This window comes from Centrocercus urophasianus, unplaced genomic scaffold (genome assembly GCF_019232065.1).
Source record: "Centrocercus urophasianus isolate 14NV4802_14NV808 unplaced genomic scaffold, USGS_Curo_1.0 seq_10, whole genome shotgun sequence".
Classification (NCBI taxonomy): domain Eukaryota; kingdom Metazoa; phylum Chordata; class Aves; order Galliformes; family Phasianidae; genus Centrocercus; species Centrocercus urophasianus.
Window position 1 is genome coordinate 25,631,173 of NW_024884142.1, and position 25,259 is coordinate 25,656,431.

Genomic DNA, 25,259 nt, shown 5'->3' on the forward strand with positions numbered 1-25,259 from the left:
TTTGCTTGTAAACTGAAAGCTCATAACCTGAAAATGGACTAACAAAAGTGACCCTTTTTGTTTAAATAGGCCAGATGAGAAGCTGTATCTTCCTTTTGTGTCTGGGATTGGGTGCTTAAAGCAAGATTATTGTGAATTTCTCAAAGCTCATGACTGTAATTAAAATTCTTTTTTTGGATCTATGAAGTGTGTTGCTTAAGTGTAGACCATTCAGACTTCTTTGTGAGCCTGGCAGGCTCATAAGACACTTCTGGCTTTGCTTCTTTGCCTTTGTTTCCCATCTATTAAGGACTTTAGAATGATTTTTTTTTTTTTTTCATGTAGGTGCCTTTCTCATATTCTTAGTTATTCTATGTGATGCTGAGATAAACTATTCCCATTCTGAATATCATGTCATCTTAATGAACTGCATAGTTAGCATTCTACCCGTGGTTATAATAATTGATTAGGGGTTTGCAAACAATCCCAACATACCAACAAAAAACATCTCCTGCAAAAAGCCCTATACACTTGCTAAGGATTTGAGAGAAAAACGGTGTTTGATCAGTCATTGTGACTGTGCACAAAATAGACCTAAATGAAATCAGACAATTTTACTTTAACATTTACTTGTTTCCATGTCAATACTAAGGTTTATTCTTATATTTGCTTACTTGAGCGTAAGTTCTGCCTTTCTGGCTCCAATCTTAACTGCAGGCAACATTGACTTTCACCTTCAGTTATCAGTGGAGTTTTGAGTGCTAGAGATGTGGAGCTCTGTTAGAGCATAATAAAAACTTATTCTTACAGGTGCTATGTCTGCACAGTTGAAGTACTTTACATTTTGTTGCTCTGCAAATGAGAAATAAGACATCAAGAACTTCAAGGTACAGCTGTATATTAACAGCTGTAGCAACATTGTGTCAATTTCTCCTGATGCTTTCTGAACAAAAGCCAAGGGGAAGATTTTGGTCCCAGTGCTTTAATTTCTTTATTCGTGTCTGATACTTTTTTTATAGCTACATGTATATATGCTCATACATGCAAACCGAATGCTTTAACATGTCCTGTGGTAAAATACAGCCCATCTGTTTTCTTCTATTTCAGCTTATGGCAAGTAGTAATGTGTAAAACTAATTAAAGAATCACAAGATCAAAACTAAAACAAAAGCAAACTCATCATCCCTTTTCACCCTTCGTTTCTGAATTGTAGTGCATTCTGGATTGATGGTGTTTGACTCAACTGCTGTCTTTAACCTCGATTCTTAAATGTGTTAAAGATATTTTATAATACACATATAATTTTATATCTGGTCAGGTAAGTGCAAGTTCGTAAACCTCTTATGCTGCAGAGAAAATGACTGTGTTTGTGTTCTGTTTTCTTATGGTTCTAATGCTGAAGAAATGCTGAGAATGCAGTTATGAAGTCATAAATCATATTCTGAGGCTCAATTACTTGTAGAAAAAGAACTGGCTTATGTGATTTATTTGTAAGTACTTCTAGGCAGTGTTCCAAAAGTGGGAAACTAAGGGGTAATGTGCAGACTAAACAATGCCTTGAGAGAATGATGGAAAATTAATATGACACCATAAACATAATTATGTCTTCCAAAGAAAAAAGTCTGTAAAGACCATGTTGCTACTGTGCAATTGTTTTTATTTGCTTTATCTCTAATGTTGTGTTCTTTATTACTTAGGAAATGTGAAGAAGTGTAAACAGCTCCTTCAGAAAGCTGTGGAGTGCTCTGCTGTTCCATTGGAAATGTTAGAAACTGCTCTACAGAACTTTAATTCACAAAAAAAGCAGTTGCTTTCAGATGAGGAAAAGGAGAACTTTGCAGGTAATTACAATCTCTTAAAATACTGATTGATTTTAAGCACTTGGTACTGCTAAATGGAAAAATTATTTCAGTGTTTGTCCTTTCTAAATACAAACTCAAAATCCATTGCTGTCCAATAAACAGTCGTATTTGTCTATTCTCCATCTTAATTCTTCAATACCTGGCTCCATCTCTTCTCAGGAGTCATCAGAAAGTAAACTTTTTGGTGAAGAGTGTATTTTTTGCTTTATATGAGGACAGAAGTAGTGCAAAATAAATCTGATTTCATAAGGGATCTATCTTCAGAGGCATGATAGAGATCTGCTGTTTCCTTTTAAGTTGACCTTAATATGAAACGCTACTTATGAGGGGGCAGTAAGTATTTGGTAGTGCTTACAGTATTATTCAGTCATGGTGTTTGTTTTTAATAAGCTTTGTTTTCTTACTGACATCAATTGCATATCTGATGAACTGTGTCCCAGGATAAGTTAATCTTCATGGAGAGTGCAGTTTGTATTTGATATTATTTGCTTTACTTACTGCAAATCTTACAGGTATACCTGTGAAAGAATATGTGCAAAAGGCTTATCTGCCATTTAGGAATTCATGAATTCAGGGTAAGAGTGGACTCATCTAGTTTTAGTTTATGTTAATTTGTAACAGTAAGTGCTTGAAAAGTGCTGCATTTCAGTGCAACTATTTAAAGATGAAAGTTTTAAAAAGCAATAACACACTAGAAATGCAGCAATGTGGATGATTTAAATCGCTGAGCTTTGCTTTAGTTGAATTTTGTTACTTCTGGAGCAATAAAAAGGCTTATCTCTTAATCTATAGGCATTTAAGACTTGTCTATTTAATATTCTTGCTTAAAGAGCTGCTTTTTGAAACTTATTTAAAGATAGTAATGCTGTTTAATGCATTTCTTCACACATGGAAAGATTGTTCAGAAAGCTTTGGACAAGAATTGCATGCAGTTGTAGAGTAATGATGCAAACATAAAAACCTCAGCAAGTCTAGAAACTTTAATTCTCTAGAAGGTTTAATTCTGCCTCCCCTTCTTTCTTTCATGGATGACAATATAAATATATGACATACTGGGGATGATTTGGAGGAAAAAAAACACATTTTTTCAGAATGTTCTGAATAGGATGAGAGAGAGGCTGTCTCAAACCAAGAAGAAATTAAAGTATTGTAGATCATTTGAATGTGAGAGTCCAATGGTAAACTTGGGCATGAAATACAGGGGAGAAAAAGGCATGGGAGATATTTATGGGAGTATGAAAATGATGATACTGAATGGGTCAACTGACAATTCAAAGCTATTGTCAGTGTTAAACTCTATATGTTGAAGTACTTATTTTGAACTATTTGACTAAGTAGTATATATTGACTTGAGTAGTTCACAAAGAAACCTAGAAATAGCTAAAATGTCAGTGTTCATCTGCTAGAAATCTAGCTTCTGCTGGCTAAAGACAGAAAGAAACGTGGGGAGGGCTCAAAGTAGAAATGAGTTAACTTTAATTGCTCTAGAACTTAAATGTTAGGCAAAATTGTATGTGAAAATGAAAGTCCTTAAGCTTGGATTTCTTGGAAGGTAGTGGATAACCATGGATTCTGTTTGGTCAGGCAATAATTCCCTGTGATGATGACAAGGTCTACACGATGAGGAAGATCTTCCCATAAATAGTTTAATGCATGTTCTGTTGTGTGTATTTTTTTTTTTTTTAAATGATCTTGTGTTGTAGATCAGCTTAGCTGTTTATCTGACTAATCAGATGGTAATTTCAAAGAGTCTCATCAGGGTGATAAACTGAAGTTGGGTTTAGTATTCATCTGAAGCTCTTAAAACAGCTCATACTTCAGTGTTCCCTAAATGGAGAGTTAATTTTCTTTCTATATTATACCACAGTTATGCACTGTGTGCAGAGGAAGTTGCTGAAGTGTGATGTACCTTGGTATGTTCACTGTTCAGATTTCTCGTGCTAATTTGGTCATCCCTGATGAGTTACCTTCCCTTCTATTTTCCAGCTTAACACAAAAATAATTTGGATGATGGGAATGTGCATTGCAGTGTTCAGTAGAAATTGGCTTTAGGCTTCTGTTCTAAGGTTAATGTACAACTTCAGATAACTATTCTCAAGTCCTTCATGACTGAGTGAGATTCTCTGTTGGGTTGAGATGGGGCAGCTGAAGCTTGCTTTTGGCTTCTGTATCTTTTATGAAGTTGCAGTAGTAGAACACAGCTTGTAAGAGCACTCTCAAATTTGCCCTGAGCAAAATCAGGTAGTCAACTTAGACCCAGCTAATTACTTTGTCTAATTCAGTTTAATTGTTCTGATATGATATATGAGTACTCTTGTACGTGTGATGTTAGCATGCAAGTGAGAAGGGTCCAACAAACAGGCTTTGGTAGCGAGTTACTGAGTCTCTGTAGTAGTAGCAGAGAACTTGTTTATCTATGTTGTTGCACCTTTGAGGTAGTAACACTGGGACAAGCTGGATTTTGGTGCTTAATTTAGGATTTATTGTGGTTATTTAGATGTGGATGTGGAATAAACAGATTCCAAATTTGAACAGTTCTAAATTTCCAGATGAATCTGTATAGGACAAGCTCATATTTATTCTTCACATAGTGCTGTTTTGGAGTGAAGGCTTATTTTCAGAGAGGGGATCTGGAAAATGGGCTTGCTCTGAAAGCTGCTGTTTCCTCCTCATTCATTGTTATGCTACTTGAACCACTGTTTGGCATTTTCTTTGAATGTTCTTTTCCTTCTGCACAGTGGTTGAGGATTTTGAGTGAAAAGTTTAAATTGCTTGGATAGTCTTTGAATATGTTGAATCTCCCTTTGTTTTGAAGTAGTTTGCAGTTATAGCTTTGCAGAAATCAAGCAGCTAATATATTTTAGCTGTTGCATGTCACTTTGTGCCTGTTCTAGATATCTCTCTCTGGCTGTAAATCTTTTAAAATTGTATAAAATGTATGCCTAGATTTATTGGAAATAATGATATTATGTATTGATATTAGATTACTGCAAATGTATGTATTTCTATCTAAATCATTACAAATGCTTTTCTTTAGAAATGCTATCTGTTATACTGTCTGAACAATTCTAATTAATATACCTACAGTATCAAGTATACAAGAGTCTGGACTTCAGAACATAGTTGGCAATCAGAGAAATATAAAAAGGAATGAGTCTACTGAAAATTCTTCTGCTGTTGCTAAACTTCTTGGGTAATGGCTTTATTTCTTATCTCTTAAAATATTTACAAAAGAAAGCTGTATGCTACTGTATTTATTTATTTACTTATTTTACCTTCAGGGAAGAGAAGTCACAAGAACTTGATTCTATGGTTAGTTTCCACAATCCATTAAGGCCACTAAACAGATCCAACCAGGTATATAACATAAATTATTTTCTTTCAAAATATTAAAATTTTAATACTTCATGCTTTTGATAACTTGTGATTTACTCTTAGGCCTGCCCTTTTGGGAGGATTCCTGTTAAACTAGTAACTGATTTTGATGATGTGCAGGAGATGGATGTCCCTCTTACAGCTGGTGTTGTGAAAAGGTATAGTTGCTTGATTTTATTGCAATGCAGCAGGCTTCCATTCTCCTTTTCAATGGGCATAGTTTTTCTTATAAGACAGTGGGAATATAAGGTATTAATGATGTTAAAAGTTAAAGATTGGCAAATAGTTGCAATTGTGGTAGATATTAAACATCTTCCTAATTTAATGCTGAGATTGTTTATATAGCAGCATGTTTCAATTTCTTATTCCAGCAAATCAATAGCCTCAACTGAGGCAGAGACTAAAACAAAAATGATTTCTGTTGAAAATTACTTTGGGATTTGTAATTCTAGTTCCAAAGATTGTCTTATTTTCCAAAATATTTTTAAAACCTCTTCTAGCCATACTGTTATAATTTTTCATAACAATGGAGACTTACTGATGCGTATGTTAGTTCTATTATGAAAGCGACTGTGCTCATTTTAATGTAACTGCTCAGCAGCAGAAGGATCTACCAACTTAAACACCACGTTGTTGTGTGTGTTCCAGAGCTTGGAATTTACTTTGAAGCCTATTGTTTGCTAGCTGTACTTTATTACCATTTGCAGTAGAAGACAACCAGTTAGTCACTTCATGAGATGATAGTGGCAAGACTTGTGTTGTTTCTCACTTAGCTGTCGGTGGACCCATTTTCCTATGGTTTTTGAACTTCACACAACTGTCTTCATCTGTCTCACAAAATACAATTGTTATGTTTGCATGTTATGCAATTAACAGTATTATTTCAATAGGCACACATCTAGCTCCAAATGTACAGCCTTGATTCCACCTTTTCCACTCTCTGAACCAAAACCGAGTGAGAATGATTCATGTGACCTGGCAGACTCGAAGGTAATATAAATATTTTTCAGATGGACAGAATGAACCCTAGCTGGATGTCTGATGTTGTTAGAAAAAACGGTAACACTTCAAGTCTGATTAAGTAATACAGTAGGATTTTTCTGTTAAGCAATCAGTTGTGAACAGAAACATTCATTGTACTTTTCAGAATTGAATAGTATTATGTGTAATCAGGTGTTAAGAAAAAGCTCTCTGTAAATCTGATGGGAGAAAGAGCACAGGGTGAGGAAGATTGAAAAATCCATCCTATTATTTATAAATAGGAAATGAGATTGCATCTTGACTACAGGACTCTTTCAGCTGCATTCTATTTCCATGATGTTAATTCAGTGAAGTCTGTGAAATGATTTATGGAGCTATAAATCATGGCTTTTGATGGAGTGTAATTTTGAGCTGCGTCTTGCATTTTTTGGCTTGTCCTTCCAGAAAGAAAACATTTAGGTCTTTGTTAAACAAATTGTGTAATGGCAGTTGAGTGTATTTAATGGGTTTAAAAGCAGAATCAGTAATCTTTGTGTATCCTCTACTATTTTCTGAAATTTATTTATTTTATGGTATGCTGGTCATTTTTTATCAGATGGAAATGTCTTTTGGGCTCTATACTTAGGAACCATTTTACTTTTTAACATGCTTTTTGTTTTCTTAGTTGTTACAAGAAAAAAATTCTGTACAGCTACAGATGTTGGATGAGAACAGCTTAGAAATGGCTACCAGTTCAGCTGTCACTCTGAAAAACAAAATAGATGCAAGTCTTGTGATGAAAAGAGAAGGTAACTTATTAATGTAATGTTCTAGGATGTTGAAATAGAATAAATATTGAAAAATTGCTGTTCTGTATTTTAAACATGGGCTGCTAAAGAAAACATTCTTCTGTGGAGAAAAGGATCTGCTTGGAGTTTGAGAGCAATTAAAATATGAGTTTTGAGTGGTGCCTGTGGAAGTGCCAAAAAAAACTGCAATAACTGTTCAGAAGTCAAATGTGTCCATCCTGCGTGTGGTTGACTGGGCTTGAGATAAAATGTCCAATAAAATGTGTAGTGCTAACTCTATATACCTAATTTTATTATAAAAATTATGTAAATAGGTATTGAAATAGCATCACTATAGGGTTTCAAATTAAGACTTGTCAGCCTGAGCATGTAAAAATGCTGCCAGCAGAAGTGAAGTTTATACAGGAAAAGTGTATGTATGCTGACTGACAGCAATTCCAACTGTGGATTAGAACATTCATGGACTGTTGTCTTTTTATGCTTTATTTTGGCACTCAAATTATACTAGTTTGCTTTCCTTGTATATGCTTGTAGTTTGCTATGTGGATGCCATAATTAGTTTCTTGTTTCATAATTAGTTTCTTCAAATTTATTTTAAGATGCTTTGTCTGAAGTAAGCTTTAAAAGGATCACTGCAATTCTGTCTTCTGTTTTGGGGGAAAACAAAGTCCATAGCTCCCTCAGTTCTCGGTGTCTATAGCACATCCACATCATCCACTGTATTCAGCATTCCCTTCTTTCTCTCCTCTTTATATGTTAGTATGAGAAAGTAGGTTTTCTTTTCTGCTGCTCTTTATATGTGAGAAATTCCCTATTAAGATTAATTCAGACATGCAAACACTCACTTCTGTTTTGGTCAGGTTTCTCTTTCCCTTGTCTTTGTTCCACCTGTTAAGTTACACTTGCATTCTATTGTATTTGGTCAACTTCAGTGCCTCATGCAAATCTTAGCAGATTTGACATTTGGAAGTAACTTTGGACATTTCTTATCCTGTAGTAATGTCTTTCTGACCTGAGTTTTATCACAACATATGCATTCATTTTAGTCTTTGGACAAACTATAGAATAGAGAACTTTCTCTGTTGTCCATTGCTGTTTTCTTAAGAGGTTTCTTAAAAGTATGAAAATGGAAGTTTGTCAAATGACAAGTTGTTTGCACTCTTTTAGGACACTGGAAAAAAAAAAAAAAACAACCAACCCACTTAGTATCTTTTACTTTTCTTTCCATGTGCTCATTTACATCAGATTTATGAACTTGTACTGCTGGAATCATTGGGTCATGTGAATGGCAATTGTACTAAATAAATGACACTGAGATTTCATGAGCCTCCAAAGACTTCACAGACAAATGCACTGTTACATTCCCAATTAACGTAAATGCGCTTGCTTTAAGTAATGTAATGCTTCTGCCTTTCACTGTTGTGTTCCTTGATTATCTGCAGTGGTAGCACAGTTATGCTTTTATTTAATTTTTAAACTCATTTTGAAGAAGAAAACTAAGTTTCATATCATTTGGCTTAGATTCTTATTGAAAATACTTAATACATTCATTTAGAAAAATTTCTAGCTTAAGAACTGAGTGTATTTTGAGAGTATTCTAGGAGTAACTTATGTGCTAATGAAATATCTACCTAATGCATGGGGTCTGACCATTCCCTGGTTTACCTCACAACATAGAACAAGAAGCATGAGAAAAAGCCTCTTAAAATGTTTATAGCAGTCCAGAGAAAACTCAGACTTATATCAAGTATTTTAGGACGGTAAAGCTTGGAAGGATGCAAATAATGACTCTGATGAAAGTAAGTGAAAATGTCTAATGTAGTGTAATCCTACAAGGTTGGATTTAGGACTATGTGTGTACATAGCTACTTGTGGTAAGAAAGAGGAAAACTTAATCTGAACAATTTTTCAACTTCAGCCCCTTCCCTCCAACTAACTTAAAAGAACACAAATCAAAACTACCCACACCACCAAACGTTACCCGTTAGTTTGCATGTGAACAGTTTGGGTTTCAGGTCATACTTTGCCTGTTTTGTGTTTTATTTAAGCTTCCAAAGGAAGTACTGTGGGTTTTTTTTGGTCTTCTAAAAATTGCACCCAACTTCTGTTTAGCATATACTTTCTAGTTACATGAATCTGCACAAGCAGTTGGAGGAACACCCAAGCTATGCTATTTGCAGCCTGCTCTGCTGCAGTTTGTCCTGTTAACTCTGAAAAAGGAACCATCTGACTGAGCAACCTTGTTGCTTTATGCCTTTGGCTTCAGTAATTACACTGGATTATAGATTGCCTGTTGCTACAGGCAACAGACTTCTGATGTGAAGTATTGCAGCAAGCTTATCCTAAATGCTATATAAACCTGCTCAGGGTGTCCCTGGGTGTTATGGTGTGACTGGTGAATATGGTCTTACAAATATTTTCTTTGCCCATATGCAGAGCATTTGTGTTACTATTATAGTAATACTCTAAGTTTTTTAGGGAAGTTGCCATGTAACTGCACCAAGCTGAATATTAACACTGAAGATTACACTAATGCCTTGTGAGTAACACTTGCTGTAAAAGATGTCAGAATCCAGTAAATCAATGATTCTCATTTATTCTGATGTAGAAAATGAGAGGGAAAAGTATCTAGAGATTGAGCTAAATTACCAGAAACCGTTTCAAGTACTGAATATTAAGTATTTTTAATTATCTGATTTATTCAGAAAATAAACTCCAGTATCAAGAGCTGAAGATACCAGAGCCAAGGAGCATGGAAAGTCAACAGCAGCAATCCAGTTCTTCTGAAAGCTATAGAAAGCAATTTGATCACATGAAACTGAACTGGGTTAACTCCAGAAAAAAATGGCCAAGTCAAGAAGTGATGCAGCAAAACTGCTATAGAGAGGTGAAGTAACAGGAATATGTGATGGTTTGCTACCTGAAGCTACTTTCACATATTGTGAAAAATGATTTCTTAATGGTGGCTTCTTGTGTGGAATAATACGTTTACTTTCTTTAGGGAAAGCGATCAAGTCTTGAGCAATCTGGTCACCCCATTTCAAGAAGACTATCACCACCAGATGCTGTCTCAAAGAAAAATGAGCCATTGTATGTTTGTGGAACACCAAGCTCTACATGTGCTGATTATATGGAGTGGTAAGCTATGTCACTTAATTGCACAGTCACAGGCAGCACTTGGTCTCTGGAACTACTTCAGTGATTTTTAACAGGGATTTTAATTTTTAAGTTCTTCTGTTCAGATAGCAAAAAAGATTCCTGACTGCTTCTAATGCTTTATGTTGAGTTGGAATGTTTGTAGTGAGTGAAGCATGTCATCTCCTGGTGTAGGTTAATTTAAAAAAAAAAAAAAAAAAGAAAAAAAGTGGTTTGCAAGGAAATTGTGCTTGCTTCTTCCCTTCTTCCACCTTTTGACACCTTGGAAATTTCTGAAAATCAAATTTGTTTTACAGGGTACATAGTGGAGATAAGAAGTATATGTAGGAAGTATTGTTGAGTAATTATGTGATCAGTGGGAGCTGTGCTTTGAACTATATTGAAGGATTGAAAAATTTGTCACTTTACTCTCAACAGAATGAGCACTAAGTGTATAAAATTGTTTTCCAGTTCTGGTATTTGCAGACTAAACGCTCAGATTATTACTAGTAGTGTTTTAGCCCAGGTTAATTAAAAAATGGAATGACTTACATTTCTGAATCACTAAATTAATATTGCAAGACCCTGGTTAGAGTTTGAGAAACTAATAGCTTTTCATTCAATGCAAGGTTTAAGCAGCCTGGTGCCATCTGTGTAATGCTCAAGTTTTTCTTTTAAATACTTATTTGTAAGTCATGATTCATCCTATGCCATTAATGAATGAAACAGGGGAAAATGTGTTTGTTAATGTAACTAAATATGTGGTAGACATATCAAGGGGACAAATAGTAAGACATACAAAGGATTTATTGCAATCTTCAGTTTACTTAAATATGTATGTTCTACTTTCTGCTCACAGGCAGCATAGATGACATTCTCAAGAATTCTCATGTTTATCTTGAAGCTTTGTCTCAATATGTTCACTTTCAGTAAAAAACAAAACAAAACATATTTCATTCATAAATGTTTTCAACAAAGAATAGTAAGCTTAGGAATTAACTGTAGCTTGCCTTGTCTTATGGGCTGCCCTTCTATTTTTATGGTGCTTTCCCTTTCCAGCTTATGAGTGCCAGCCAATGAGTGCCAGCTGGTGCCTGAAGAAGGGAGTAACTAAGGGTTACTGTTTTAAAGAAATGTTTTCTGTTACAGTTACTCTGTAGATCTAAGGACTTTAAGTCTAAGTGAAAGAGATCTTAATGCTAATTGTTGAATACAGCAGGAATTTGAACGGTTGCTGATGGAGTTTAACTTTCAAGAAGGAATGGAGATTTTGTCTTAGAAAACTTCATTTAAAAAGAAGTCTAACTAAATGTAAATATTCTTAACAATGCTTTCCTTTAGTTTCAGAACACCAATTGTAAGGAACAATTTTTCACCAGCATATCAAATTTCTACTCCCTACAGTCAGCTCCCATATTTTCTACCACATACTCCAGCAGCTACATTTCAAAATCAAATGGGCTTGCAGGTAACAATTTTAAACTGTCTTCTACTGTTTTTAGCATGTTTTCGTTAGAGACTTCTTTAGGAGGAATGTGTGTATTACATGTATTTTTAAAGTTGTTATTCACATTTATGGAATAAGTAAGGGAAAGCAGGGTCGTTTAGTTATCTACAGAATAAACGTTTTATTCTGTATTAGATCTATTCACTAATTTGAATTATGTGAGACTTTAAGGCAGAGGTAAATTGCAGTGGAGAACTGATATTAAATGTATTTTCACTTTGTGTATTTCTGTACGCACGTAATCCTGGTTAGGTTGAATGATTTGAAATAAAAATGTGAAACAAAATAGAATTATTATACAGCTGTGGTGGGCTTAAATAGTAAATTTTGTTGGAATTACTCAACTGACCATAGGTAATTGCATTTATTTTTAGGAGGACAGGAAGTTTTATGACCTCTATTCTGCAGTTTTGTAAGGCCTTTTCAAGGCCTGTGTTCGATATGTTGATGGACAAGCGTATGAAATTGTGCTGCTCAGTAAACTTGTGATGATCATTATACAAGTTACACTGTGGGGATCTCCTGCTTTTAGTAGACATATTTGAGGTTTCTTTCGTATGCTTTGCCTTGTTTGGGAAGATCAAGACAACTTAATTTTAATAGAAATAGAGCTCCTCCGAGTTCTGATGCATATGTACCAATAGTTACTTCAATTTATTTTTGTGTGTACACAGGTTTCAGCTTCTATACCTTCAAATGAATGCATTGCTGTTAAAGGAAGAGTTTATACAATATTAAAGCAAATAGGTAGTGGAGGCTCAAGCAAGGTAAGATGCTGTATTAGCCTTTTAGATGTAGTCACTCATTTACACAGTGGTATTTAATACAAATATATATACTGTAGTTATCTAATACTGCTTGAGCTGTGTTTGACTGACACAAAGAACCTGAAACAAAATTATAGGGCCAAGCTTACACTTTCTCATGGGTGCAAGGAAGAATAGCACACAGATGAGATGTGTTACAGTGTTATTCTTCAGAGTTCTGAGTTTCCTGAATTATATTTATGGCATTGCTATTTCGGACTGTTAAACAAGTATTGATTTCAGTGGAGAAAGTCAAAACAGTGGAAGAATAAAGCCATGTGTGTTGAAATAAAGAAAACAGTAAACAAGTGTACTGAATGCATTTGCTTAGAAAACAGAACAGAAGCTACAGAGATAAGAAAGCAATCACTCAACTATCTTCTCTTAGATTAGTAAATGATGGTGGCAGCCCACTTCCTTGTTTTGCTTTCTACATAGACCTTAAATTACTGTTAGACTGTTTTACATTCCTGAAGATCTTCTTTGAGATGAAGAGTCTTAAAATTCCTGGCATCACAGAATTGTCCAAAATAAGCTGAGATTGTTGGGGTCTCTGGATGTCATCTGGTCCAACCCCTACTCATGCAGAGTGCCCAGGACTGTGTCCAGGTGGCTTTTCAAAATCTCCAAGGAGCAGACTGCACAACCTTCCTGGGCAACCTGTGGCCAGAGCTCTGTCAGTTGTACAGTAAATAAATGCTTCCTGATGTAGAGAGGGAACCTCCTGTGTTCCAGTTTGTGCCTGTTTCCTCTTTTCCTGTGCCTGGGTGCCACCAAAAAGAGCCTGATTCCATTCTCTCAGCATTCTCCTTTCAGGTATTTATAGACATTGAGATTCCCTCTGAGCCTTCTCTTCTCCTACCTGTTTCTGTTGTAACCAATGAATTTTGATAAAACTTTAATTTCAGCAAACGAGATCTTCTGTAAATTTACTGTGCTTCTTCCTTTTTAAAAGGTATGTCTTTCCTTTTAAACTCTGGCTATGGTGAAATGGAGGACCATGAAATAAATTGGACTTAAGATTGCAATAACTGTTTTTTCAGGTGTTTCAAGTACTGAATGAAAAGAAGCAGCTGTATGCAGTCAAGTATGTGAATCTTGAAGAAGCTGATCAGCAAACTGTTGAAAGCTACAAGAATGAAATTGCTCATCTGAGTAAACTACAAGAGCATAGCGATAAGATAATCCGTCTTTATAGCTAGTGAGTAAACTTACTGTTCATATAATGCAGTATTGATTTAATAAAGCTGCCTTGAATTTTAACATTTATTTTGTTTTAGTGAAATTACTGATCAGCATATCTACATGGTAATGGAGTGTGGAAACATTGATCTCAATAGCTGGCTGAAAAAGAAAAAGAATATTGATCCATTGGAACGGAAGAGCTATTGGAAAAATATGTTGGAAGCTGTTCACACAATCCATGAACATGGTACTCTTGAATAATTCTTGGTATTTGAATAGGTTGTTAGACAGACATGGTGTTTTGAATTTTGGAGGTGATACTGCTTTCAGTTTTGGTGTAAGCCTAGTGATCTTTGAAGGTGGTACTTACTGTATTGTAACAATAAAACCAAAGTGAGCATATCTTTATTGAAGTAGACTCTCTTGACTCAAAGGGATCAACAAGTATCCCTATAATGTGGGTAAGGATGTTTGTTTTCTATTTCCTTGCAACAGCTAGAAAATGATTTATGTAATGGACTACAGTGTAGGCTTCTGGAACTACTTGTTCTCCATAAAATTCTCATTAAAACCACTTATCCTCTCCAAAGAAATTTTGATTGCTTCTGCACAGATCTGTTGTCTTTACTTAATTCACCTTTTTCACTCCTTGTATTTCATGAGGCTCCCTCTCATCCTTACCCATGTTACTAAAATGCATGTATCTGTGTTCTATTTCTGTGTAACATGGTGAAGATTGAAAAAAATTAAGAATAATTAGTTGATTATATGAAGTAAGAATGACCAAGACTCATAGTTTATAAAGCAAGCAGAGTGCATTTAAGACACCAATGCAGGTAATCTTCAGTGCATTCACTGGATTCATTCTTTTGCTAGATCAAGGAAGCAGAAAAATATTAAACTAAGCTATTTCTATCTTTCTCTTCCTGGCACTCTTTTTTCCAAGTACCAGATTAGCTAATTAGTTAAAAGTAAACTGAAGTAAGCAAGCAGAACAGCTGATATGATGGCATTCCTGACCAGCAACAGCAAACTAAGAAATTCTAAGAAATTAGGTCACGTAGAGGTTGTAGAACTGATGTGAACTTTTTCTTCCTGGTTTTTGGCTCTTAAAATTTCTAGTTTCCCTGCTTTTTAGCCACATCTTGTCTAATTTCTTGATTTTTCTGTTATTACAACTGTACTGTATCTATTAATATTGAAATAGTACTCTGTACTTGTTTTACTTCCTTCTAATATAAATGAAGGCTGCTAAAAATCTACTGCCTGTGCCATAGCAAAGGGAAACTTGGGAATCTGAAGCTAAATGTTGACTCTGTTTTAAGTGAGCGTGTATGTGCCTACAGCATAGATCTAAATCCCTTTGATGGCCCATCCTTTACTGAGAGAAACTATTGATTCTTTCAATATGAATCTCAACTTGAGATTCATGAAGTTATTTCAGGGTTACTGAAGATTTTAGTACTTTGAAGTATGAACTTGTTATGCGAGTCTAACTGCCAATTAGGGGGAATGAAAAGAAACACTTTAAATGAAATCTGCAAAGAATAATTTAGTTATCACCAAACAAGTGATCTGCATGTTCTCTCTGTGCAATGGTCAGGTAACTGAGCAATGAACATACTTCAGTAACAGCTTGGATTGACTTGAAACTGTTTTACAGGCATTGTTCACAGTGATCTTAAACCAGCAAACTTCCTGATAGTTGACGGAATGTTAAAACTGATTGACTTTGGCATTGCAAACCAAATGCAGCCAGATGTGACAAGCATCGTTAAAGATTCACAGGTGACAATTCTGGAAAATTGATGTATAGCTTTCAGAAAATGTTGTACTTGATTATGTTAATCTCACAGCTTGAATGAGTACTGTACTGATTTCCTATATGCTTTTCTGTACTTTAAGAGAAAAATCAAACTACTTATTAAGTACATGCCTCATTAAATATTTTTACTAGGTTGGCACAATGAATTATATGCCACCTGAAGCAATACAAGATATGTCATCTTCCTATGGAGAAAATGGGAAATCGCAATCTAAGGTAACGTGAGGTTTTTTTCCTCCTGTCCTGCATACTGTGTAGTTCAGGCATATAATTGAAAGTTTAGTTTTTTCAAAATCTTCTGCTGAAATAAAACAGAAATCCACTATGCCAAGGTGGTGGTGGGCAGTTTGAAGGCTAAGTACTCTGTTTTCTGCAGAGAGTGTTTAGAGAAGTGCTGAATTGAATTAAATTGAAAGTAAGGCAGGTGCATGGACTTGAGGGAGTTGAAGTAGATGACAGAAGACATTGAGAAGTATTAAATGTAAACCAATGATAAACAACTGTCTCAATCCGCAGGGAATGGTAGAAAGCAATCTTGTGCTATCAGTATGAATGGTATTCAGTGGTGATAATAGATCTGCATCAGACTTTGTGGAATGTGTCACTTTGTGTTCTGAGGTTTGGGTTTCTAAGTTATTGATTACTTTGTTTATTGAAGACTACTGATGGTATTTAAAATGAAAAATGAGACTTTCTTTTTTTTTTTTTTTTTTTATGATCAGTCTAGTTTGTTCTAGCAATTCTTCATATTTTTGGCTGTGGATGTTTTGCTCCTTAGGCCTTAGTCCTGTGTTCAGTGCTTTTGTTGACTCATTTTTATGATTTCTTTGAAAGAATCCTGGTAGAAGTTTGAGGCTTCTTTCCCTTTCCTGCTTTCCAGCCTCAGATTTTCTGACATGGAGAATCACTTCTCTCTCTGTTTTTGCTGCTGTTTGGGATAAACCACAGGATACTTTGTATCCTGTTATGTCAGAAGTTTAACGTGCACTGTGTTTCTGAAAGGACGTGTACTGTAGTTCAAGATTTCAGCATTTCATCTCAATTCTTATAATTAGGGTCTTCCATAGAATCATTTCATAGAATCATGAAGGAATCATTCTCTAGCCATTTTCTTGATTGCCTGTTGTGTTGCTCATAGCCATCTGTTTTGTCTGTTCCAAAAATTGATGGAGCTCTTTATTGCTAGTATCTTTACAGCTGTATTTTAGTATTCTGTATGAGTAGATCTGGCTTAGAAATCTTCCAATAGAAGTAAGAAAAAATTTATGCTGTAAAACGCTCTTCGTGTTTGCTTAAATGAAAGGTTAGGATAATGTCTGTGTCACTGTCGTATCTTGAATCCTGTGAGATACAGGACAATGCTTTATAAACTGAGGTTTGTAAATGATTCCTCTATTAAAAGATTGTATCTCTTGCCTTTAAAACTTCTACCTTTTAAATTCTTTAAAACTTGTAAATGAAGTGCAGACTTGTTCTGGCTCTTAGCTCATTTCAGTAAAAATCCAACCATCGTACTGCTAAGTCAATGCAATGTCTCTTCCACATCCCTCCACTTCTCCCTACCCTCCAACTTCATCTTTTATTTAAAAGCACTTCAGTAAGAGGACTGGAAAGTCCTCCTTTAAAGAGCAGCCCAAATGTGGTGGTTGGAATTTGGATCTTGAATCCTTAAAGCCTAGAAGAACTGGACTGTAGTTTCCCACTTTGGGCACAAGCATACCTATGATGCTTTACTGGCTTCCAAGGTGAATTTAGTATATTTATTTGGATTTATGAATATATCCAAAATCAGAATACTGCTATTCAGCTTAAGGGTTTTTAAGTTATTAAAGTTGACTTTTTCAAACAACTTGGAAAAAAAAAAAAAAAAAACTTATTGAAAATTACTGAAAGTCACATTATAGTACAGTATGAATAGGTAACAGTGCACTGTTAATCATGTTATCCAATGTAAAAGAGCTAAACTATCAAGTGAACTGTACAGTTACCATTTCCTAAGTGAGAAAACCTCTTTTTTTTTTTTTTTACTTGTTAGATAAGTCCAAAAAGTGATGTGTGGTCGTTGGGATGCATTTTATATTGTATGACATATGGAAGGACTCCATTTCAACATATAACAAATACACGTAAAAAACTGTATGCTATTGTTGATCCTCATTATGAAATAGAATTCCCAGATATTGCTGAGAAAGATCTTCAAGATGTGCTAAAGGTAATTTTCCCTGAAGATTATTTTTGATTCAAGCAATGGCAACTTCTTTATTTAAAGCATATTTTCTTAAATTGAATGAATGAATTGTACTTGAGGAGCTTGTTCAACAAATAATGTTAATTGCTGCTAATAGTAACAGGCCTTTTTCCAAAAAACTAAAGCTAGCTATTTCATGGTTTCTATAGTAGAAGTCCATTTTCAGCTCAGTAGCAAGTAAGTAAATGTTTAAAGCAATCTGGCCTAACTCCCTTGAGCCACCCAAAGTAAATTGAGTAGCTTTTGTACAGCCTTCGCCCCCTTCTTTTATCCTGCATGTTTGCCTGCATTTGAGACTTCACTTATTTGCTTTATGCAAAAGCCCTAATCGTGCTGCTCAGGAGGAAACAAAGTGAAATCCAGAAACATTTATCCCCAACTTTCAAATTCCAATATCATTTTGAGTTTTTCAAAGTAAAGAGATGTAAACACGAGAGCCAACAACTTCTTCCAATGTTGTTGCTAGAGTAAAACAGAATATCCAACCTTCTTTAGCAATCATCTTCACAGAGTAATTAGGGTAATTTTTTTGGTGTATTTAGGGTTGTTAGTGACTTGATGGTAAGAAGTTTAGGCATGAATTTGATAGGTCTTGAAATATCCACAGTTTCAATTATAATTCTTAGGAATTAAGATTAATCTCTTGATTTTTGAAGCAAAATATTCTTTTTGTTTGCAGCGCTGTTTAGTAAGAAATCCTAAACAAAGAATATCCGTTTCAGAGTTGCTGATACATCCCTATGTTCAAATTCAAACCCAATGTCAAACAGGTATGTCTGTTTTTAAAATATATTTGTTAAATAGCACTTAAAATTATGTTTAAGAAATCAAAAGGCTTTTTTTGTACATAGACATTTGCTGGTATTGCAGTAGGTGGTTTTGTTTGGTACCCATGTATGTTATATGTAAGACTTCACTTAAACTTCTAATTTTTAATTTTTAGACCATTAATTTCAAAACTGACCTTTTGTCTGTGTCTTACAGACTTGTTGGTAATTATACACAATTGTATACAGCTCTAATGATTTTAAATTAACTGTTAGGTGTTGCAAATGCAAAAGGAGCAACAGAGGAAGTAAAGCGTATCCTTGGCCAACTTGTTGGCTTAAATTCTCCCAACTCTATTTCCAGAGCTGCTAGGGTAAGTAAATTGGCTTTCCCTATGTCTGTCTGAGCACTGCATGTTCATGCAGTAATGTAAAATGTGTGGTAATGAAAGAGGAAGGGATGCATGTAGTGTAGTTTTAACCACTGCTGCAAAAATCATAGCATATTGTCATGCTTTTGTTTGTGGGTGGTGTGTGATCGCTACCTACTCCTGAATTGGAAGATTTAAAAGGTGGTTATCTTGGTTTATTCTTGCCCTGTTTCTTTTCATTCAGCTCCCAGTATATCTGTATTATATCTCTTCATTTCTAATACTCACCATCTGGACTGGCCTTTGTGTCTCCTCTAGAACAGCTAGAAACAGTTAGAAAATGCCTGTGATCTTCCACTTGTCCTAGCTAATTCCTTGTCACTATGTTAAAGATATTGACAAACAAAGCCCTGACTCTCATTATCTCTCTTTCTGAAAGAAGACAGGCATCATGAGGAGTCCTGTTCAAGTCTGTGGGTATTCCTACTTCTGGCTCCATAGGGATTTTTTGGTGGACGGTGCTTCTGTTTTGTCAGACTTTTCTGTAGCAAATATATCTGACCCTAAAATAATTAAATACAAAAATGACTCATATTCGTTATTGAAGTTGGGTCATTTATCACTGTAGATGATTCTTTCATTTGTTGTTCTGAGTGGTAACCTGAAACTTGTGTGTGAAGAAGACATCTGTTCAACAACATTGTGATGTGGCTATGCTTGTGGCCACTGTTTTTTGTGATTTCCTCACGTGAAGTTTCCTTCCTTAAATACTCAGTATGAGCAAGCTTTCTAAAAGTATCCCTCTTTCTATGCTGGTGTTTCTGCATCAGAGGCAGTTAATGGAGTGAACGTGGATTTAAATCTTGGCAATGAGTTCTCTTCAAACTTGTGAAATACTACTTTTTCTCACTAAGTCAGTATGTGTTTTCTTTCAGGCACTGCTGCATTACAGCTGCTAGGACTAAGCTGTTGATCTTAATTGCATCTTTATTTGCTGATTTCTGAGACAAATCTTAGTGCAGTTAGTAATATTAATATTTCAAATGAGAAGTTATTTCAAGTTGTAACATTTGCTATAAAGATTGTTTGAATATGTGAAACAGCAGTGTTTACCTGAATACTTGTGTTTTTATTCATTTTCAGACTTTATATGAACAATGCAACAGTGGTAAAAGTCTCGACGTATCAGCATTTGCCAAATCTGGGAGTCAAAAATCATGGACAGCAAAGTGATATACAGCTGTTTGGGGTGCAACATAACTGGTCTGTTCAAAAGAGTATTTAGTGCTGCTAGCTTGTAAAAGGACACTCAGCATAAAGTTCACACTTGAAAAATTAAATGTAAAAAATATATATCTATGTACAGTAAATCCTGACTTGCCACTTGTATTGAACAATGAAAATGGATAGGATAGTTTGTTACTATAGTCTTTTCTAACAATGCTGTATGGTTTTTGAATTACAAAAACTTGTACAAGACTTTCAAGCTCCTTTATACTCAAACTAAATTTAAAAAAAAAGCTTTCTAAAACACCAATTGTAAAATTGGCTATGTGAAACTTGCAAGTCTCTTGAAATGTTCTACGATGTGAGTACAGTATTGTGCTGTTCTGTTCTTTGCTGCCAAGTAAAAGAAATGCCTCTAGTGTCCAGCCCAAAACTAAGGGAAAAAAGGCACACTGCTTATATAAGCAATCAGTTACAGTTCTGGTAGATATGTGTAAATGCCATCCAGTTCTTGAGCTGTTCTTTTGCTGAGTGATAAATGGCATAGTGGAAGCATCACTCTCAAAGTGTAATAGGAATAAAATGGCTTATGTTCTATTTTAAAAAAAAAAAAAAGCAACAACTGCTTTGCAAATCCAGTATGCTTTGCAAACTTCAAAATAGAAAAATTGTCGAGATTAATGATGCTCAGAAGACAATTTGGATTTTTAAGAGCACTAATACTAAGCAGTGTAAATAAAGTGTACTGAACACACTGGTTTTATACATGATTATTAGTGGATTGATCAGATTTTGTTGTCACTGAGGTATATTTCTGGTGCAAGAGTGAATTTTAAATTACTTGGAAGACATTAAATATTTAAAAGTTTCAGATTGGGAGGGGAAAAAATAATCTTCAAGACAGCTGCCACATTTTCCTTTGAAAACATGATATTTGTTTGTTTATAGAATCTCTGAGCAAGTATTTTCAAGTTTGTGGTTTTTGCCTTTTCTTAAGTTATGCATATCAAGATCCTGGTTCATTACTGAAGTGTCTCTTGTTAATTTTCATGTGTTGAGTGTCGTGCCCTTTGAACAGTGACAGAAGAAGAGGAAAGGTAGTATTAGAGAAGTTTCCTTGATTATTTCTACATGTTAATTACAGAATTCATGCTTACTTCCCTTCAGATGAGTATTAAAATATTTGAACATCTTTATGGTAGCTTTTGTATTCTGTGCTTAATTTTGGATAACTCACCAGGAACAAAAAAGCTTGATAAAATGCTGTAAGAAAGGCCCCCATTGAGGAGGAATTGTCTTTCACTGTAAACATACATGTAAACATTTACCAACCCCTATTCTGAGCATTCTTCTCCAGATCACCTGGTCTCACAGAATTTGTGTGCATTTTGATTCTTGGAACACTGGGATTCACTGATACCATCCAGTTGCTTTCTGTGGTTTTTGCTTCCATGAATCAAGATTTAAAGGAATAAAAACGTGAGTGGTGGCAAAACAATCTTTCAAATAACTTAGTAATAAGAAAGCAATCTTTTGAAGAATGGGATTTATGTAACTTTCACACCTCTGCTTCAAGTCTATTTTAAAGCCAAGCCTTCACCATCTTCCTATGCCAGTTAAGACCATCCTGCTGTGACAGTACCAAATGCTTGTAAAAAGAGCACTTATTACTCAGGTGTGTAGTATTCCTGTGGCTCAACAGGAGTACTGTGGTTCAACATCTGCTCTCTTTTAACTTAGTAGGTATTCTCTGGATTACTGGCTTGTTTCCTCCAATGATCCTGTTATTTCTGATTTAATTTATTACAAACATTCGTGCTCCTGTACTATAGCACGAGTGTATATGCTAACTTTATCCTGCTTGCCTCTTATATGAAAACTTCTTGTCAAGGTTGAAGCTACCAAAGAAAAGTAAGTTAACATTCTGTACCTTTCACACCGTAGGCAGTTTGGGAAACTTCTTAGAGCATATGAACTGAAACATTCTCACTGGCTTTATCTGGAGAGGGGAAATATTGTTTAAGAAGAAAACTTGTGGAGAAAACTTTTACTCTATAGAATACTCCTGTGTGAAGAGAAATTGAAATGTCTCCTAGCTGTTTCTCTGAATTACCCTTGAAAATATTTCTGCATAACTATTCAACTGTTACAGATGTTAAAACTTCCAGTGTTTTGCTTATCTGTTGCTTAATATTGAATATGCAGAGGAGGTGTGCCATGTTTTTTTTTTCGTAGAGTACATGCTTTTGCAATCCTTTCTCTCATGCAGTCACTGCTGAAAAAACCGCAGCATGAGAGATTATGGAAAGACAACTGGGGCTAATGAGATGAGTAGGTTGTTAGTCATGCTTTTTATTTAAAGTTTGAACAACTTATGTTCCTTATTTATATTCCTTTCCTGCCTGACAATTGTCTCTTACTGCCCCTCCGTGCGTTCCTATTGTGGTGGATGTGTTTTCTTTTTAACAACTATCTGCTCCCCTTTTCAGGTTCTTTTGGGATCTCAGCATGTGAATTACAGAATGGCTATGCAAGAGTAATTTTTAAAAGGCAAAAAGCATGTTCTGTATGTCTGTTAACAGAGGTTGCTGCCTAGAGCTTGCTCAAGATTATAAAATGCCCATCCTGCATTGCTATCAACTACATTCAAGTCCACAGTTGCAGGACATTGTGCATATAGAAAGTAGGTGGAGAAGATGGTTTTCAAACCAGATTACTATATGCCTGTTTGCAGTCACCATCTTTGGATACGTATGTATAGTGTAGTGCTATATCAGCTGTTACTGATGTACTGTAACTACATGAAGAGTAAACAAGTAAATGAGAATATTTCATTAAGCTCCTTTTTGTAATTCTTGCAAAAAATGAATTTGAACAGTTATAATTTCTAAATCTGATGCTGTGATGCAATAAAAGCCTTTAGTCAGCAGGCAACACTAAGAAATACAGAACTACAGAAAGATAGGTTCCATGTTTATGGATTAGCATAGCATTGTTCTGCCTGAGCAGCTGAGCTAGCTTCTCTGTAGGCATAGTTGTAATCCAAAGGCTAAATGGATTAATGTGTAAGTTCCAAAGGCTCTGATTTTCTTGGTGTGTCAGTGCACAAAATGGAATCCTTCTAAGGCATGAGAAGAAAAAGGAGCTGTTCTCTTGCATAACTGCTCTCAGAACGTTTCTCCAAGGAATGAGAAACTGAATGAAAATCTATCCCAGTGGCTCAGTGGGCTCCTCTTTTCTTCTCCGGCTTTTGAAAGGCATTATCTATTTGTGCTGCTAAACAAGGAGGTGTGAAGGAAGAGAATATTAAATTCCAAGCAGAAGAGAGAGTGCATAGTGGGTTGTGTTTTAACCCTGAAAGTAAGTGGTCAAATGATCACTAGATTGTGGTCCCTGTTATGGGTTTCTGTTCTTTCTTTAAATACCTGATAGTTTCATGACCAATTTTGTGAACAGCATTTATTATCAAATTAGAAGTTGAACAACTGATGTAAACTTGAATTATGGCCTGCCTCTAAAGCCTGTCTTATTACTGGGGATGTCAGGAAGAATGAAAGGCTAATCCTTACAGGTGCCAATGATGTTGCTGTTGATACAGTAAGTACTGAAAACTAACTGCTCTTATGTTCCTGTTGTCTCTACTGTTCCATCAGTTTTCATGGGTTCTCAGCAGCAAGGATAAAAGAAAATGCTGTTTTAGCATATTTTTATCATTGATACTTTTGTGGCTAGGAGATCCTATTTCAGGTAAACACACATAGTTAACACGAGTATTCTCTTCCTTCTAAATGCATGTATATCTTCTAAACTCAATTATTTGTTCACAAAGCCTTGTCTGTGTCAGTAAGCTTTCCAAGTATGCCCTTCTTTGCTCATTTGTTCCACATAAAGTAATTAAGAGAAATCTTGCAAGCTAAGAGATATAGTGAAGGAGGCACTATAGTGTGACTGTAGGATGTGGACCTGTATTGGAGCAGAAGTCTTGATATAGCCTATCCATATATTTTTCATGGGAGTTGCTGCAATGAAACCCAAGATAAAAATCTGACTCCTCACCTCAATTCCTTGCCTTAGCAGGTGAAATTGCAGCTAAACGATGATGTAATTCCAAGACGCCAGCTCTAATCAGATGAATTGCTAAAATCCAGGCAGCTTTTGCAATGAAAGAGATGATGAATTTAAGGAGGAATAGTGGTACCACTGTTTTGAACCCGTAATAAACACAAGGAGAAAGTCAATATTTAAACAGCCTGTTTCTCTCAACTGTAACTATATTCTAAATATCTCTGGCTTGTCTTGGTACCCACATAACGATGTGCTTGTTTTATGGTAAGTGCAAGTAAACTGAAGACCTGCTTTGTCTATCTCAAGCTGTTTCTTGTTTATTTTATGTAGTTGTTAATTAAAAATACAATTAAGTAGCAAGTATGTTTACGGAAATACAATTTGGATTCTTGGCATTAATACTTCGTATGTGGTTTTGTATAAATTACTTGTTTGAAAATTTGTTCTCTACATGCTTTGTTTTGTCTGCTTACAGTTTGACAGAATTGTTTCTTACCACAACTTCTGTACAAAGCTTGTTGTATTTAGTTTCTTGTGTGGGAAGGAGAGGGCTGTTAATGCTACTGTAGTAGAGTGGCAGAGTGTTCCAAATTATTCTTAAGAGGGAATAAATCTTGCTGTCTGTGTGGTGTTTGGATGTTCATATAACAGGTCTCTGATCTCTGCAAGCACAATTCAATGTGGCAGATTGCAAACATGTCCCATGTTCTTGGTGAGTGAAGAGTGCTGGGCAACATCATGCCATGGAAGGACTCCAGAGCCATCCAGTGGGGAGCAGTGACCAACATCTCCCCCTCAGGCAAAGGAAGGGAAGGCCTGCAACCCACGTTTCACTTCACTGATGAACATGCTAGCAATTGTGCTGTAAGGCAAAACTTCTGAGGCCGCCTCTGCTTTATGTGATTTGGACATATCTAGTAGCCTGGGCATTTAAGGAACCTGGTTGCTGAGATGGCATTTCCACCTTCCCAGCAGTTTGTGTAAGAGGCAGTCAGCTGCTCCCTTCTGTTGAGATGGTGGTGCTCACTGGCATGTGTCAGTGAGTTTTTAAGGATAAAGGTACCTCACTAATAAGGAGCTAGAGTTTTTAAACTGGAGCTGAACTTTGGTACCTAACCAAAAAGTGAATGTCTGCTTA

The 25,259-nt window shown here is 35.5% G+C and overlaps 1 protein-coding gene across 2 annotated transcripts in view; it reads left to right on the forward strand.

Moving 5' to 3' along the window:
• Positions 1-24,724, forward strand: part of TTK (TTK protein kinase) — a 36,249-nt gene extending 11,525 nt beyond the window's left edge. Inside the window, exons 6-23 of one of the 2 annotated variants that reach the window (XM_042828760.1) lie at positions 1,677-1,820; positions 4,929-5,034; positions 5,123-5,198; positions 5,280-5,374; positions 6,107-6,206; positions 6,862-6,985; positions 9,691-9,872; positions 9,987-10,123; positions 11,462-11,588; positions 12,302-12,394; positions 13,477-13,634; positions 13,714-13,865; positions 15,282-15,406; positions 15,576-15,659; positions 17,479-17,655; positions 18,371-18,461; positions 18,735-18,832; positions 19,973-24,724. In XM_042828760.1, coding sequence (XP_042684694.1) covers positions 1,677-1,820; positions 4,929-5,034; positions 5,123-5,198; positions 5,280-5,374; positions 6,107-6,206; positions 6,862-6,985; positions 9,691-9,872; positions 9,987-10,123; positions 11,462-11,588; positions 12,302-12,394; positions 13,477-13,634; positions 13,714-13,865; positions 15,282-15,406; positions 15,576-15,659; positions 17,479-17,655; positions 18,371-18,461; positions 18,735-18,832; positions 19,973-20,062 — 2,159 coding nt within the window. In that variant the 3' untranslated portion in view covers positions 20,063-24,724. The remainder of the gene's footprint in view (positions 1-1,676; positions 1,821-4,928; positions 5,035-5,122; positions 5,199-5,279; positions 5,375-6,106; positions 6,207-6,861; positions 6,986-9,690; positions 9,873-9,986; positions 10,124-11,461; positions 11,589-12,301; positions 12,395-13,476; positions 13,635-13,713; positions 13,866-15,281; positions 15,407-15,575; positions 15,660-17,478; positions 17,656-18,370; positions 18,462-18,734; positions 18,833-19,972) is intronic. The other variant, XM_042828769.1, reaches the window with a different exon arrangement.
• The last annotated feature ends 535 nt before the right edge of the window (positions 24,725-25,259 follow it).